This window comes from Adiantum capillus-veneris, chromosome 1, assembly GCF_014529385.1.
Source record: "Adiantum capillus-veneris isolate H3 chromosome 1, ASM1452938v2, whole genome shotgun sequence".
Lineage (NCBI taxonomy): Eukaryota > Viridiplantae > Streptophyta > Polypodiopsida > Polypodiales > Pteridaceae > Adiantum > Adiantum capillus-veneris.
Window position 1 is genome coordinate 81,624,259 of NC_140931.1, and position 16,568 is coordinate 81,640,826.

Here is a 16,568-nt window from a genome sequence, read left to right on the forward strand (position 1 = left end):
GGGTCAGCTACGTCCTCGGATTGACAGTTTGTTGGTCTGTGTTTTCGCTGTGCTCCATCGTCCGTCACGGCGTACCCGCTAACAAATATACACTTTCACAAAGCAGACAAGACCTCTTCCATTTGAAGGCATAAAGCATGAACATACACTTTACAAAATAATACTTGTGAAAAAGGAGAAAAGAAACCCTTTCCTATTTTACCATAGCTTGAGTAACATTAAGGATAGACTTATACTTTACAAAACAAAAGAAGGTAAAAAACCTTGCCTTAGAGTTTTTGAACCTATAAACAAAAGATTAGAGCTTAAACACACACATGCTATCCTACATTCATGTAAAAGTATATGACAGTGTAAGAAAAGCCATCAAATTGACTTACAAAAAACACATTTTCCAAATCTATTGAAATTTTCTTATCTTTGCAAGAAGAATGACTTATTGTGCAATCTTCAAAGTTAATTTTAGATAAGTGTTCCTCCACAATATCCACCGTATTGGTGATAGGCAATTCCTTTCAACATAACCAACAAAGGAACTATGAGTGTAAGATATAAGACAATAGACTTATACTTTACAAAACAAAAGAAGGTAAAAAACCTTGCCTTAGAGTTTTTGAACCTATAAACAAAAGATTAGAGCTTAAACACACACATGCTATCCTACATTCATGTAAACACACACATGCTATCCTACATTCATGTAAAAGTATATGACAGTGTAAGAAAAGCCATCAAATTGACTTACAAAAAACACATTTTCCAAATCTATTGAAATTTTCTTATCTTTGCAAGAAGAATGACTTATTGTGCAATCTTCAAAGTTAATTTTAGATAAGTGTTCCTCCACAATATCCACCGTATTGGTGATAGGCAATTCCTTTCAACATAACCAACAAAGGAACTATGAGTGTAAGATATAAGACAATAGCACAAAATCAAACGAATACTTAAAACTTTCTTGAATAACGAGCTCTTTCAAACTTACCGGTCGATAATGACTACTACGATAATCTTGAGTATCCAAGATATCTTCATCAATACAAGGGTGGAGGGTTTCATAGCTTGCTTGTAATTCTCCTTGCAACCAAGCCTCCTACAATGTATATAATGCATAATTATTATGATAATATGATAGGTTTTCAATAAAATTTTCCAGCAATTACCTCATCATTGTTATCAAGGGCAATGACCCCTTGGACGAGACCCCTGTAGAATGAACTTTGAGGCTGCCCCTCTTCGAGCAATGTATTAGATCTATTGCTTACATCATAACCATGGGTGCTCTTAATAGGAGTGTCATTCATGAATGCCTCGTTCTAAAAGATTGACAAATTGAGATCAAAATTAGAATAAGAAGCAAGAAATACATAAAACACTAAGATATATACGATATCATTTGTTTTTCGGTGTGGTTAGGAGTGACACTTTGATCAATGTTGTTGCCTTGTGCGTAACACTCTTCTCTTTGCATCGAGCACCCCTTGCCACGTTTCCTAATGTAGTTCCTATGTTCCAAGACCTTTATGTACACATCTTCGACTCGCCACGGCAAGGGGGCAAGTTTTCCAAAGTCGAGAGGTGGAATTTGCTTCATATTTTCCTCAATAAAATTGAGAATTTGATACGATTTTTCTCGACTATTGCATATATTAATGTAAGAAAATCCTCCTTGTCGTGCCCGCAAAAGCCATTTTTGAACAATTCTCTAATTTTCACCATGCCCTTATTAAAGGACACCCATGCCTCACGATAATGTTTTACAAGAAAGGCTTTCCCCACAATGGTGTACATTTCCTTAACCTTCCTAGGATAGAATATTCTATCATATGTTATTGGGTGTGCATCATTTGTATGGGTACCAATATTACTTACATTAGGAACATTGACAACATCGGGCAAAGTAGGTTTTTCTTGAGATTGGAGATTGTATTCTAGAGCTTTGTTCCCTAAGTTCGTACTCATATCTTGTGATGAATGGAGACTCGATGATGTTTGAGGCTTTGGAACAAAAGTGTGACTGCCCTCTAATACCCTATTGGACCAACCTACCAAAGCATGTCTATGGGCCACTGACCTTATACCTATTTCATTCGAGCCTTCAATGGTCATGTATAGGAAAAGCTTGCCATTAATTAATTGGTTAAAATTGCTTCAGAGTAATGAGATGCACCCAAAAACTTTTCAACAAATTCAATCACTGCTGGAGTGTCCCATGCCACCACCGCGAACTAGTGTCAATGTTCACATTTCAAGAACTGCACATTGCACAATTCACAAGAGTAAAAGGGAATAATTAAAACACTTCAGCTAAAGACAAGACAGGAGTGAAATGTTTTATGTTAAAACGCTAAAAGCATTGGTAAAGGTAGAGGTATCCAGTAGCAAAAATTAAGTCTTAAATGAAACTTCGAAGTTGGAGACAAGGGTGGCCCGATCGAGTAGAGTGAGTTTATGTTGGCGCAATTTAAGAGCATGATGTACGTGATGAAGTGCCAAATTCTTGAGAAGCATCTTTTCAATGCGTTGTTGAGGAGAAGGTAGCGAGTTGATATTGTGCTCCAGTCGAGACAAAATTGGTTACAGCCTGAGTTTAGGACCAGCGTGAGAATCACCCTCTTGTCAAATATTTTGGGTGAATGCAGATTGTAGAGAGCCTGAAGTGCAGAAAATCGGTGGTCCAATATATGTGACATGTGTGTGTGTGTGTGTGTCTGTGTGTGTGTGTGTGTGTGTGTGTGTGTGTGTGTGTGTGTGTGTGTGTGTGTGTGTGTGTGAGTGTGTGTGTGTGTGTTGAGGTGGGAACCTAGAGAACTTTAAGTTTCCCCAAATTTTGTAGCCCTGGCCAGCGGGTTCTCTTCATGCTTCATCCACGTCATACAAAGAGTGTGCGCACTATGTGGGGGGGGGGGCCTGGAGGCTGGGGGTGGACATCGAGCCCGCTATTAGTTGGCAAGGGAAGGTGCTTGGAAGTAGCACCATAAGGTAGCGAGTAGCACCATTAAGGCTCCAGACTCACATTCAACAAGTTGGCTACAAACGTGGGGCCCTTGAGCCTGTAGTCGAATAAAGTTGATAGCTATGATAGAAACTTTCCGTTTTTTAGTAGTCTGCAAGTGACACCCAGGAGTTCTAGACTGCGTGATTTGAGAGCGTGCCATTGTGCAGTGCCACATGTGTATCACTGTGCACGTGCAGTGTTCTGGAAAAAATGTGTCTGAGCTTAATAATATCATTCCGTTTTCAATTTCAAACATGCCCATTGAGGGCAAGAAGAAAAGGAGAAATTCCTCCCCAAAGTAGTGAAAAATAGTGTAGAAACTTGAAAACATTAGGCTAATTTTCTAAAATTTCCTCTAGGTTAATTCAAAGAAAGTAGTTTTGTATTTTTTTAAAAGGGTTTTTCTCGAACAGTGTGTGTGAGAGAGTCTAGAGAGAGAGAGAGAGAGAGAGAGAGAGAGAGAGAGAGAGAGAGAGAGAGAGAGAGAGAGAGAGAGAGAGAGAGAGAGAGAGAGAGAGAGAGAGAGAGAGAGAGGAGGGAGGGAGGGAGAGAGCGGTTCAGCATTGCATAGTGCACAAATTACAATGTTTGGAAAAAATGGGAGAGAGAGAGAGAGAGAGAGAGAGAGAGAGAGAGAGAGAGAGAGAGAGAGAGAGAGAGAGAGAGAGAGAGAGAGAGAGAGAGAGAGAGAGAGAGAGAGAGAGAGAGAGAGAGAGGTAGGTATGGATCATACAAAAGCTGCCAGTGTGACAACAAATTGTAAATTATTGTAATATAAAGAGCAAGTTTTCCCCAAGAGAGAGAGAGAGAGAGAGAGAGAGAGAGAGAGAGAGAGAGAGGATGAAATGAAATGTTATATTGAACGTATTTAAAAGGACATAATGACCTACGACACCAAACTGATACAATCTTGGTGGATGAACATACTTAAAACTGACTTGGATAGGAGAGGAGTGAAGTGTATTCGTTGCAAGAGCTCTGGAATAGTGGATGGCTCATTCAAGAAGCAAATGGTTTTCATGTCCCGGGTAACCACTAGGACAACTAGTTGGGTACTCATGAATGAGAGCCTACTGGTGTAGCCCTTCCCCTCTTAGTTATGTAGCTTGTCCATTCTATATCGAGAATAGAATTATCTCAAGATTAGAAACATATATGTTGAGAGTTATAGGACTTGTAGCATTTCCATGCATGTGTATGCAAGGTCCATTTCATACTATCTCCTTCCACACATCTATGACTTAGGATATGAAATGTGCACAATAAAGATGTTATACCCCTATATAGATGGCTAGAAGATTAACAATTACGCATGATAATAATACTATCTTTGAGCTACAATATTAATATTGCATGATAATAATTATGGTATTCCTAAGGTAGCTGTTAGAATATAGTGATACACAATATAAACAAGAATCTACGAGAACTTATTGTGGGTGTGTGTGTCTGTGTGTTGGAGAGAGAGAGAGAGAGAGAGAGAGAGAGAGAGAGAGAGAGAGAGAGAGAAATGAAATGTTATATTGAATGCCTTTAAAAGGCATAACGACCTACGAGACCAAACTAATACAATCTTGGTGGACCAAAAAGACTTAAAACTTACTTGGAGAGGAGAGGAATGAATGAATGTGTCGTAGAAGGTTTGGAGTAGTGGATGGCTCATTCAAGAAGCAAATGGTTTTCATCGCTTGCGTAGTAACGACTAGGACAGCTAGTTGGGTACTCATGAATGAGCGGCTACTGGTGTAGCCCTTCCCCTCTCAATTATATAGCTTGTCCATTGTATATATATATCGAGCATTGAGATATCTTCAGATTATAAATATATATGTTGAGAGTTATAGGACTTGTAGTATTGCCATGCATGTTTATGCAAGGTCCATTGATATTATCTCCTTCCACATATTTACGATTTAGGATATGAAATGTGCACAGCAGACATATGATACCCCTATATAGATGGCTAGAAAAATAACGATTACGCATGATAATTATAATATTAACTCGAGCTACAATATTCATATTACATGATAATAATTATGGTATTCCTAAGGTAGCTGCTAGAATATAGTGATATACGATATAAACAAGAATCTACAAGAGCTTATTTTGTGTGTGTGTGTGTGTGTGTGTGTGTGTGTGTGTTGGAGAGAGAGAGAGAGAGAGAGAGAGAGAGAGAGAGAGAGAGAGAGAGAGAGAGAGAGAGAGATGAAATGAAATGTTATAGTGAATGTCTTTAAAAGGCAAAAATGACCTATGAGACAAACTCATACAATCTTGGTGGATTGAAGCATATGCATAAAATATAGGAATTGATACTGCATAGAACCATATGAAGAAAATAATTCAAGATTAGAAATATACTTGCAACAAGAAACGGGAAAAGAGTATCTAGACAAGGGTTGAAAGTGTAATCCTTGAATTATTGCAAGTACATTTCTATACATACCTAGAATATTAATGATTATGCCTGAAAATAATAATATACATTGTCTAGATGGATAGTGATGTAAAAATATATAACATAGAAACCATTTGATGATAATATATAATAATATCCATGAGCTACGACATCAATATTGCATGATCATAATTATGTTATCCCTAAGATAGTTAGAATATAGTGATGGAGATGTTATGATATAAACATAGACCTATGAGAGGTATCTAAATAATTAAGATATCATTGCTTATTTAGATATCCATTCCTGTAAATCATCAGATTAGTTGTATATATATCCCAAATTTTAAAAGAGGTATGATACCCCTTGACTCAAGGATAGTGAGGATACCCTTTCTCTGAGAGCCATAATGATTCTAATCCTCTTGCCTCGATGGCTCTCTACATGTATGTAATAATAAATATTGAGAGCTCTAATGGCTATATATAGCATATTTTTAAATATACTAGATATCCATATGTGTATTTGAGAACTTATTGTGGATGTGTGTGTGCTGGAGAGAGAGAGAGAGAGAGAGAGAGAGAGAGAGAGAGATGAATTGAAATGCTATATTAAATGTCTTTAAAAGGCCAAAATGATTTGTGAGACCAAACTAATACAATCTTGGTGGATAGAAGCATATATATAAAATATAAGAACTAATATTTTAGAGAATCATATTCATAAAATATCTCAAGATTAGAAATATACTTGTGACGATTAACTGTATAAGAGTATCTAAACAGGGGACGAAAGTATAATCCTTGATCTGCAAGTACATTTCTATACATACCTAGAATATTAATGATTATATGTGATAATAATAATATACGTTTTCTAGATGGATAGTGATGTACCAATATATAGCTGAGAAACCATTGGCGTATGTACCTAGAATATTAACAATTAGGCATGATAGTATATAATAATATCCACGAGGTACGATATCAATATTGCATGATAATAATTATGTTATCCCTAAGGTAGTTAGAATATAGTGATGGAGATGTTATTAACATAGAGCTATGAGAGGCATCTACATAATTAGAATATCATTGCTTATTTAGATAGCCATTCATGTAAATCCTTAGATTAGTTGGATATTTATATAGAATTTAAACTCTACTTTTCTAGAGTTATGAAGAACCTTGTCTAGATGGATAGTGACATAGGATATACCCCTTGTTTCAACGATAGTCTAGAGAATAATCTCATTGGTATTGTCAATAAACTTGTTCTCTCGCCAAAGGCTAGATTGTACATTTCTTTAAAAAAAGGTCAATTTTTATATATATCTCTAATATTAATGATTATGCATGATAATAATAATACTTCGAGCTATGATATCAATAATGCATGATAATGATTAATAATGGGAACCCTAGGCAGTTGGAATATAGTGAGGCATGAAACCATATTTAAAATTGAACAATTAGAAAGATGATAGGATAGGACAATATCTCCCAAACAATATCAAAACAGTAACCTATAGGAGTTATGGTACCCCTAACCTAGATGAATAGTGACATAGGACTATATATCTTAGCAACCATTTTCATTATATGTACCAAGAATATTAACGACTATGTGTGATAATAATAATGGTACCACTAGTATCAATAAATGGTAGCACTAGTCTAGTTGGATAGGGACATTGGAATATATAACCTGAATTTTAAAAGAGATATGACACCCCTTGATTCAAGGATAGTGATGATACCCTTTCTCTGAGAGCCATAATGATTCTAATCATCTTGCCTCGATGGATCACTACATGTATGAAATAATAAATATTGAGAGCTCTAACAGCTACATGGCATATTTATAAATATACTAGATATCCATATGTGTATCTAAGAACTTATTATGTGTAGCATGTGTGCGTGTTTCAGCTGGAGAGAGAGAGAGAGAGAGAGAGAGAGAGAGAGAGAGAGAGAGAGAGATAGAGATAGAATTTATTATCGTCCTCGGAGGTCAAATATGACCTATGGGACCAAAGTTACATGTGATGTAGTATGTGTATGGCTGATGAGTGACTCTCGATGCTCCAAAATTGTAGTGATGAGAGTCGCAATGGAGAGCCCACACTTTGGCTGGGAGAGGAAAGTGTGTAGGTCTAAGTTATGGCTGAAAATGTGAGAGAAGCAAGTTCGGATGTGATCAAAAGCTGAGCACTCTAGTAGTGTGTGGTACTCAGACTCTCGAACTTGCAGTGAGCATAATGTGCACAATCGATTTGACTCTTCTCCATTTCCCCAACGCCCTATCTGGCATCGAAGGAAATGGGAGCTAAGCCAAATTGCTGCGATAGTGCGTATCGCGGACAAGGGAATAGGCTCAAGCATGTAAGTGTGAGTACGGTTTCCTCTCTCAGCGAAGAACATGGTTTTGTAGTTGGGGGCAATATAGGTGGTGTAATGTATGAAGCGTGACCCACCGGATTTCTCCCAAGCCGTAATACATTGGCGTTGTAGAAAAGCTTCATTCACTTGAGAGTCAATTGAAGCATCATGTAGCAAGTGTAATGCATCCCATCTCCCAAACCACTTCTTTATGTCTTGCATCCATCCCGTGCTCAAGATCTTGCTTTTATGCGTCTTTTGAACTTTTTTGCTTGCTTCCCATGCAATTGTAGGAAGTCGATGTGAGGGGTTTTGACGTATCTTTATCATGTACTCCACAACCCTTTCCATGTCCATAACCTCAATTGGAAGAGATCCGACTCAAGAAGTAGGAGCATATATGGTGTTTGTGTCTTAACTTGGAGAAAGTTTGTAAGAAAACGCTTTTGGACATTCTCAAACTCTTTCCAAGTAGACTTTGAGATGCTCCCGCCCCACACTTCAACTCCATAAAAAAGAACCGGTGTCACCAATGCATCAAAAAGATACTTCTTGAGAACCCAACACTTGATGTTTCCCACATTACACATGTTCTCAAATGCATAATATGCTCTCTTTCCCGCTTCCAAACGACGCATAGCACATTCATGCCACTTGTGATTGGATGGAACCTCAAGGCCAAGGTACTTAAAGCTCTCAACAAGTTCAAGTGTCTCGTTGTTGTACACAATGCATGGCTTCTCCTTATGGTTGGTTTTCACAAGCATAACCTTTGTTTTGGATTCATTTACAATCAGCCCACTATGCAAGCAAAAGTTCTCAAGGAAAACCATAAGCTTTTGTGCATCTTCTAAAGTGTGTGCTAGAAGCACTATATCATCCGCATACAACAAAAGCATGATTACCGCATAGCAAATAGTGACCTCTTCAATGACTTCTTCTCGCATAAATTCAAGTACCATTTGTTCCAATTGATCGATGCATAGACCAAAGAGAGTTGGTGACAATAGACATCCTTGTTTAACCCCAATAGTGCTTACAAAAATTTCTGAAATTTCTCTTCCCATGTGCAATTGACAAATCACCTTCTCATAGATTCGAGAAACCGCAAGCATAAACTCACTTGGCACTTGGAGTTCTTCCATCCTTCTCCACAAATTGTTATGTGGAATCATATCAAAGGCTTTATTAAAACTAGGTTGGTAACCTAACAGGACATAAAAGTGTCCTTTCAGGGTTTTGAAAAAAACCTCCAAAACCATAGTAGATCCACTCATTTTGTAAAATCCTTTCATGCGGTTATAGTTCAAGGCCTACTACACATGGAAAAAATAAGAAACGTGTAAAATTTTTGATCTTTTGGTCACACCAAGCCTCCAAAGTTGATGGACCAGTACATTTTCATCAAAACAGTCATTTCTTACGTATTGTTGCATAAAAATAAGATTAGGGATTTTTGTAGGACTTGAGATAAATTCCCTAGTTAACTTCAATGGGTTGGTGATCAGAACATATGATTGCTTCTCACTCACTATTTTTTGTTTTTCCAAAAGAAATAGGTACAAAAAAATTGAATTTTTACCATTCTGCAAACCTATCATCAAAGTTTCTATAGCCACGCTCAATACAAATAATATATTCATGTTTTCTTAGTTCCCTATTGTCCTTTAGGTTCATAAGGAGCCATGGAGCATGTCAAAAGAATAATACATCTCTTACCAAGGGGAATCTTGGGGACAAAGATGAAGTGCTAAATACAGCAAACATGAAAAAACTGGGTTTAACATTATGAGTTGTAGAATCCCATAGAAACTATTCAATATCTATCCAAATTTGATCCTTATGACTAGATATGGTTACTACCTACAAAATGCATGTAGTTGTCACAAGAAACTAACAATATTGAAAAAGCTATACTTGATATACTAGAATGTTTCGTTTTCTTCTATAATTGAAAAAATCAACCATCGTTGTCTACTATGCAAAATAGGGTATTAGGTGCCCCAAAACTCAAGGAATATTAGCTTTATGCTACAATATGCGTCATACCAAATCAAAACTGCATTTGGGTATCATGAAAGCCACCAAAAAAATCATAGAAGAGCTGAAATTGGCTAAAAAACAGGATTTGACAATTTTTGTAATTTGGTCATAACTTACAACTTTAACATTTATTTCTCCCTAGAAGCCTCAGTACACGTTGAGGACTACTAAAGATAACTCTCTAGCATTACAGACCTCACAAACATGAATTCTATAGTGGTATAGTTGCAAAAAGTTGAAAAAAGCCAAAAACAGGACCCGTTTTTTCACACAGTTTAGGTTGTGAAATGTTGTGCAAGGACAAGGTTAAAGATGGAATTGATGTTCCAAAAAATTTCGAGTTTTTTTCAGCTCATGAGACAACTTTCTAGACAGATAGCACCTCAAAATCCATTTTGAAACTCTTGACATAATTCAAGGAAAATGGTCACTTAACAGGACATAAAAGTGTCCCAGGACATAAAAGTGTCCCATTACCAACCTAGTGTTAAAGTCCACAAAACAACAATACAATCGCTTGCCTTTCAACCAACTTTCCTCCATGAGAACACGAAGAGTGAAAAGATGATCAATGGTGCTATGGCACCGACAAAAACCCGCTTGTCCCTTTGCACAGCCCAATCACTCAATTTCATCTCCATTATACACCCAAACAACTTTTCCATAAGAGACCCAATCATTATAGTCCGGTAGTTGCTTACATTCTTTACATCCCCTCCTTTATGCAAAGGCTTAACCCAATTAGTACTCCAATCATAAGGCATACCATGTTGAAGTGCAAGGTTGAACATATCACACATCCACTCATGGGTAAAATCTCCCGTCCATTTGATCATCTCCGGCTTGATACCTTGAAGATCTCCCGCTTTGCGAGTGGCCAACTTTTCAAGCCCACCGCATACATCCTCAATAGTAAAAAAAGACGGCATACATGGGAATGAAACATAAAATGGCATTTTTTCAGTATTTGCTTGCTCATATAATTGCCTACAATGTGTGTACATATCCACTAGACTCAAGTTACCAAAATTCTCAACCCGCTTGCCTCTCAAGTTTCTCCAAAATCTTCCACATGCATGTGCCTTTTCTTGGACTTGAAATTCTTGTTTCTTTACTTCCCATCTTCTTCTCTTCTTTTGAATCAATGCCATTGTCTAGATGGATAGTGAAAATAATAATATCCATTGTCTAGATGGATAGTGATGTACAAATATATAACTTAGAAACCATTTGTTGATGTACCTAGAATATTAACAATTAGGCATCAAAATTTATAATAATATCCTTGAGCTATGATATAATGTATAATAATTTCCACGAGCTACGATATCGATATTGCATGATCATAATTATGTTATCCCTAGGGTAGTTAGAATATAGTGATGGAGAGGGTATACTATAAACATATACCTATGAGAGGTATCTACATTATTAAAATAGCATTGATTATTTAGATAGCCATTCCTATAAATCATTAGATTAGTTGGATATTTATAAAGCATTTAAACTCTAACTATGTACAGTTATGAAGCCGCTTGTCTAGATGGATAGTGACATAGAATATACCCCTTGTTTCAATGACATTTATAACTATATTCCAACTACATAGGATTACCATAATTACTATCACACATTATTGATATCATAGCTCGAGGACATTATTATTAGTATCATACAAGCTATAGGACAATATCATCCTGAAAAATATCAAAATGCTAATATAACCTAGAATGTATCAAAACACAAGATGATTGGATAGGAAGTTAGTATTGGCAAGATAGTCATATATATATCGGGACACCATATCTAAAATGGATATCCACTTGGTAGTATACATGGGATGATCATGAGATAAGATCAGAAGATGGGACAAAACCTCCCAGACATTCTCGATACACAAGATAATACGATATGACTATATCTACCAGGTGGTCATATATGTACCAGGTAGTACTATGCATGAGATGATGAGATGCGATAAGAAGATGGATAATCAACATGCTCTAATATCCATTGGATTGATTAGAGAGGTAAGAATTATGACGATGATGATACCCATTGTGTAAATGGATAGTTATGATTGTGTAGTTTTTTAACTGGATAGTGCTTATATCAATCCAAACATGTGTTTACAATATCAACTTATTTTATTTTTTGATATAATTATTGTATAGAAAATGAGATATACATTTATGATCCTAGTTTGTGCACATGTATATGTATAAGTCTCTATATGTGTGTTCAATACCAACTTGTGCTATTGTTGTATTATAAGTAATGTATAGCAAATGAGCTATACGATTATGATACTAGTTCTCTCTCTCTCTCTCTCTCTCTCTCTCTCTCTCTCTCTCTCTCTCTCTCTCTCTCTCTCTCTCTCTCTCTCTCTCTCTCTCTCTCTCTCTCTCTCTCTCTCTCTCTCTCTCGCACGCAAAAGAGGGCCACTTTAAATCCAAAATCGTCGAGGCTCGTTTGTTACCAATGTAGAGATTGTGTTGGTTGTTTCTATGTAGCGTGCACACGCACAGAGACGTGCAAGTGCTCGTGGAGGAGAGGGTTACACACAGATGCACATATAGATAGATACAATCGCTCGCATTATTCGAGTTGGAGACCTCTATTAATAGAGGTCGGATTCAGATTACAAACGACAAATAACGTGTCAAAGCCTTGCAGTTTATTTCCAACAATCCCCCATAAGCAAAAGGATTTGATAATAGGAGAGAAGATGCATTGCAGGTTTCATTCTATATGCACATTGTATTACAGACATGCTCAACTAGTTTGCTTTAAGCTCTTGAAATCCTTGAGAAAGTTGAGTTGTTTGGCTGCATTCTTCATCTTGGCAGGTTCGGGTGTTGGTAAGGATCTTTTGGCCTCCAGGAAGGAGCATCGGATGCTCGAGCTTGATCTGCTACATTTTTCCCCCTCAAGGGAGTGCATCCGAATGCGGACGGAGCACTATGAGGTGAATGTGGGGATTGCCCACAAAGAAAGCAACAATAGTTTGTGTTCTTCATGGTGAGACATCCCTATAGTTCTTGGGAATGACCAGAAAGCTGGAGTGGTAAGAGGGGTGTTGGGATAGGCGATTTGTGTTCTTCATGGTGAGACATCCCTGTAGTTCTTGGGAATGACTAGAAGGATGGAGTGGTAAGAGGGGTGTTGGGATGTCGCCTACCAATATATAGAGAAAGGAATATTCAGTTGGTTGCCATCATGAAGATGCCGTGGGGCTTGAGGCTTGGATGGTTTGAAAGTTGCTAACGAGGCTGAAGTTGATGGAGCCGTAGTTGATGCGGGCTTTTGTGTAAGCTTCGTGGGCTTCAGATTACAAACGGAAAATAACATGTCAAAACCTTCCGACTTATTTCTAACAACCAATAACTAGAAACTAAAGCTCGTGTGACCACCCTCTTACCGGCAAAAGCTTCAAATTTTTACCTTGCTTTCATCGATTAGGTAAAATGTATTTTTCTAGCCCTGATCAAAGTCCGGAGTCTCTTCTCTCTCTCTCTCTCTCTCTCTCTCTCTCTCTCTCTCTCTCTCCACATGGGCCCACAGCAAGGTGCTCACTCCTAGTTGTTGCCAACATATAGCAGCTAGTAAGAACCATCAAGAACCCACTAGCCCTAGCATTTTGCTTCATCGCCAACCTCTCCGCTCCAATAATTACTGAGCACTCGATGGCCGAATTAATTCCATGGATGGTTCCACTGGCCACGACCACCCTAAATGGAAATTTGTAAGCTTGCAAAGACTTTCCCTCTCTCTCTCTCTCTCTCTCTCTCTCTCTCTCTCTCTCTCACACACACACACACACACACACACACACACAGAGCAGTAAATTCAATTCCTAACAACTGTCTCCAGCTTCTTCCTCTCTCCCTCTATTTCTCTCTCTAAGGGTGAGTTTAGACTAGGCGGCAAAAGAAAAATGCAGGGGTGTCGATCCTCCATGGAAAAATTTGATTGGTTGGAGTTGAGGAACTCTTTTGTTGGGCCCTCCATTTTACTTCCGACCGCCCCCCTCGAAAGAGTTGATGGCCTCTCGCAGCCCCCTTCACTTTTTTACTTTTCCTCCTCCACACTGTTCACACTAGGCGTCTGTGGAGCAAGAAGGATTTGCCATTGTGTTTTTCACACTCGAGGACATTGTGGAAATCTTTGATGGTATTGATGATGTTTCTAGAATGTTCATCCTACACAAAAGTAAGAGGAATCATTGTGTCTCAGTGATACTACCAGTCCACTGTATTTGCTGGAAGTTTTTTTTTATTCAAGGAGCAAGAGTTGATATGGACATCTTGCATGAAGTTAGTGGATTTGATGGACATCATCGTCTAGTGCTTCCAATGGGGCTAGGCTATGTTCCTCCTTGGCCAGAGGAGGGTAAAATTTTAATTGCTAAGGGACTTGAAGCTATGACAATAGAAGCTTTGGTGCACAATGTTGATGTAACTAATAAGAAAGCATTGCTATATTGGAAAGGTGATCATCATGAAGAAACATTTTGGGTTGATTAGTGATTCATCTACTCTACTCTGATACCTAGAACTAGCTAAGTAAGTCTTGGTAAATACTACTTAAGTGATTCATGGAAATTCTTTTACTAATGTATGACTTGTCTTGCAGGTATCCTAAAGCATGGAGCAAGTATCCAAAAGCATGTACGGGTGATACATTGCATCACATATGGATTGATGGGACTTATTACAAGTTTTCAAATTATTTTGTTGAGAATGAAAGAAATAAGGATTTCAATTATATGTAGATGTGTCCTTTTGTTGTATAGGAATTCAAATTTCTCTTTTAAGGATTATTGATCAAAGCTTGTATTTGATGACACAAACTATTTAAAAGTTAATTGAAGCTTCTTCATATGGTGTTTTTTTATTGTCTTTTTGTCTAATACTAGTCAGCTTTGAATCATTGTGAAGCTCTTTTATAGTAGTCATGTTTTTTGTGTGATGAGCGTCCCTCACACTCCTGGCATGTTCACCTCTCTCCATCTCTCTCTTTGTGTATTCTCCTCTCCATTGTATATTGTATGTATTGCAATCATAATTTATCATTGTTTGCTATAGATTATGTCAATTGTGTATGGATTAGGATCATGACATGATTTTGAGAGTTTCCCCTCCCCTCTGACAACGTTTATGTTTTAAAATTATATCTTGCAGCTATGACATACATTAAGCTGGCAAAACATCAATAAAAATTTGCCTTTGAAGTGATATTATATCACTTTTATCACATGCCAAATCATGAACTTTTTTGTTGCCTAAACCCCTCTACATCGGAACATTATTACCAGTTCATAGAGGCCTTAGCGAAGTCTGTATTTGAGCAGCTTCAGTACGCATTTATGCCCACTACTTTTGACATATCTCTAATGACATCAGGCTCATTATTGAACATGGTCAAGCAGTATATTGGACAGATTGCAAAGATTTTTAGGATCTTAAAAATTCCTAAAATCATTACTTTGCCAGACATAGCTACTCGCATACAACTTGTGCAACAGCTCTATACTGAAATTCAAGAGCAAGGGAAAGCTAGAAAGAGCAGCAAAGCGCACGAGAGTGGAAGTCGGCTCTTTCGATGCTACAGAAGATCCAGAAACTATTGTTAGAATAGAGTTTGTTGCTAGTGCCACTCTCGCTCTCGATCAGTCTCAGCTCCCCCCTGTATTATATCTTTTTCTAGAAACGGCCATCTTCAACATACAGGCTCCGCAGCTGGGAGAAGGCATATGGGCACTCATGACGCGTGTAGGTGTCTCGCATTCTATGTTTAAAGAGCCACTATGCGGAAAAGATCTTCAAAGTCCACTTGCATGGACCGACAGTGGATCAGTAGGTCATGGACAAAGCCACAATTTTGGACATAGCTCATCGCGGCATTATTTATCCTCTTTCCATGGTCAGCCATATAGAGCATCCAATGCTCATTTCACGTTTTTCACTATGAAAATATCTGGTTGTTTACCGTGGTCTTTTACCACATTTTGTAGAGAGAAGATCCACACTCGGGGGATTTTTTTTGTATTTAAACTATTACTATGACTATTTCGGTTGTTATTACCACGTTTATTACCTTAGTTATTACCATTGATATTATCACGCTTATTTTTTAGGAGAAATTTAGCACCTAAACTTTCAAATTATGGCTTAAACATCCCCCCCCCCCCCAAAAAAAAAAAAGATTGGTGTTTCCCTCCTCTCAATAAAAATTAAAAGAATATTGTATGAAAGTTTCAAATTTAAAAAAGAAAAGAGAAAGAAAGAGAAAGAGGGAGAGAGGGATAGAGGGGGGGGGGGGGGGGGGGGACATAATAAGATTACACTTGGTTACAGCTAAAATAATCACTCTCACTTGATTAACATAATTGAAGATGCTCACAAAATTAGAGAGAGGAAGAGAAGGAGAGAGAGATGAATGGATTACACGACCAAAAATCTACATAACTTAAAGTATGGAAAATGTTTATGAATCATCTTCCAAAGGATCTCTACATGAAGCATAATCCAATTCTAAGCCCATGGCTCCTAAATCAATAAAGAGCGAAATAGAATTATCGTTTGTGGATGCGTTAGCTTCATCATCTTCAAATTCGTCATCCTCCATCTCATCATCTTCATCATCATGAAAATCATCCTCACTAAGACTTTCCATCGCCAGACTTGATTCATTGACCTCCCTCTCCTCTGTCTCCATCTCATCCAAAGTTGGAGGTGGAAG

General features: G+C 37.7%; 1 protein-coding gene and 1 pseudogene across 1 annotated transcript; both read right to left on the reverse strand.

Moving 5' to 3' along the window:
* Window positions 1–901: 901 nt before the first annotated feature.
* On the reverse strand, window positions 902–1,304 carry LOC147465056 (uncharacterized). Its single transcript, XM_086510791.1, has 2 exons — window positions 1,164–1,304; window positions 902–1,093 (listed from the first exon to the last, which is right to left on the reverse strand). Exons 1-2 carry the CDS (start codon window positions 1,302–1,304, stop codon window positions 902–904), a joined length of 333 nt encoding a protein of 110 aa, XP_086366917.1.
* A 71-nt stretch (window positions 1,305–1,375) lies between these two features.
* LOC147465057 (uncharacterized) overlaps window positions 1,376–16,568 on the reverse strand; it is a 38,185-nt pseudogene continuing 22,992 nt past the window's right edge.

Coding starts and splice junctions, on each gene's coding strand:
- LOC147465056 (XM_086510791.1), bottom strand. CDS start 1,304: ATGAATGACACTCCTATTAAGAGCACCCATGGTTATGATGTAAGCAAT. Junction 1,094..1,163: donor CCCTTGATAACAATGATGAG/GTAATTGCTGGA, acceptor TATACATTGTAG/GAGGCTTGGTTGCAAGGAGA.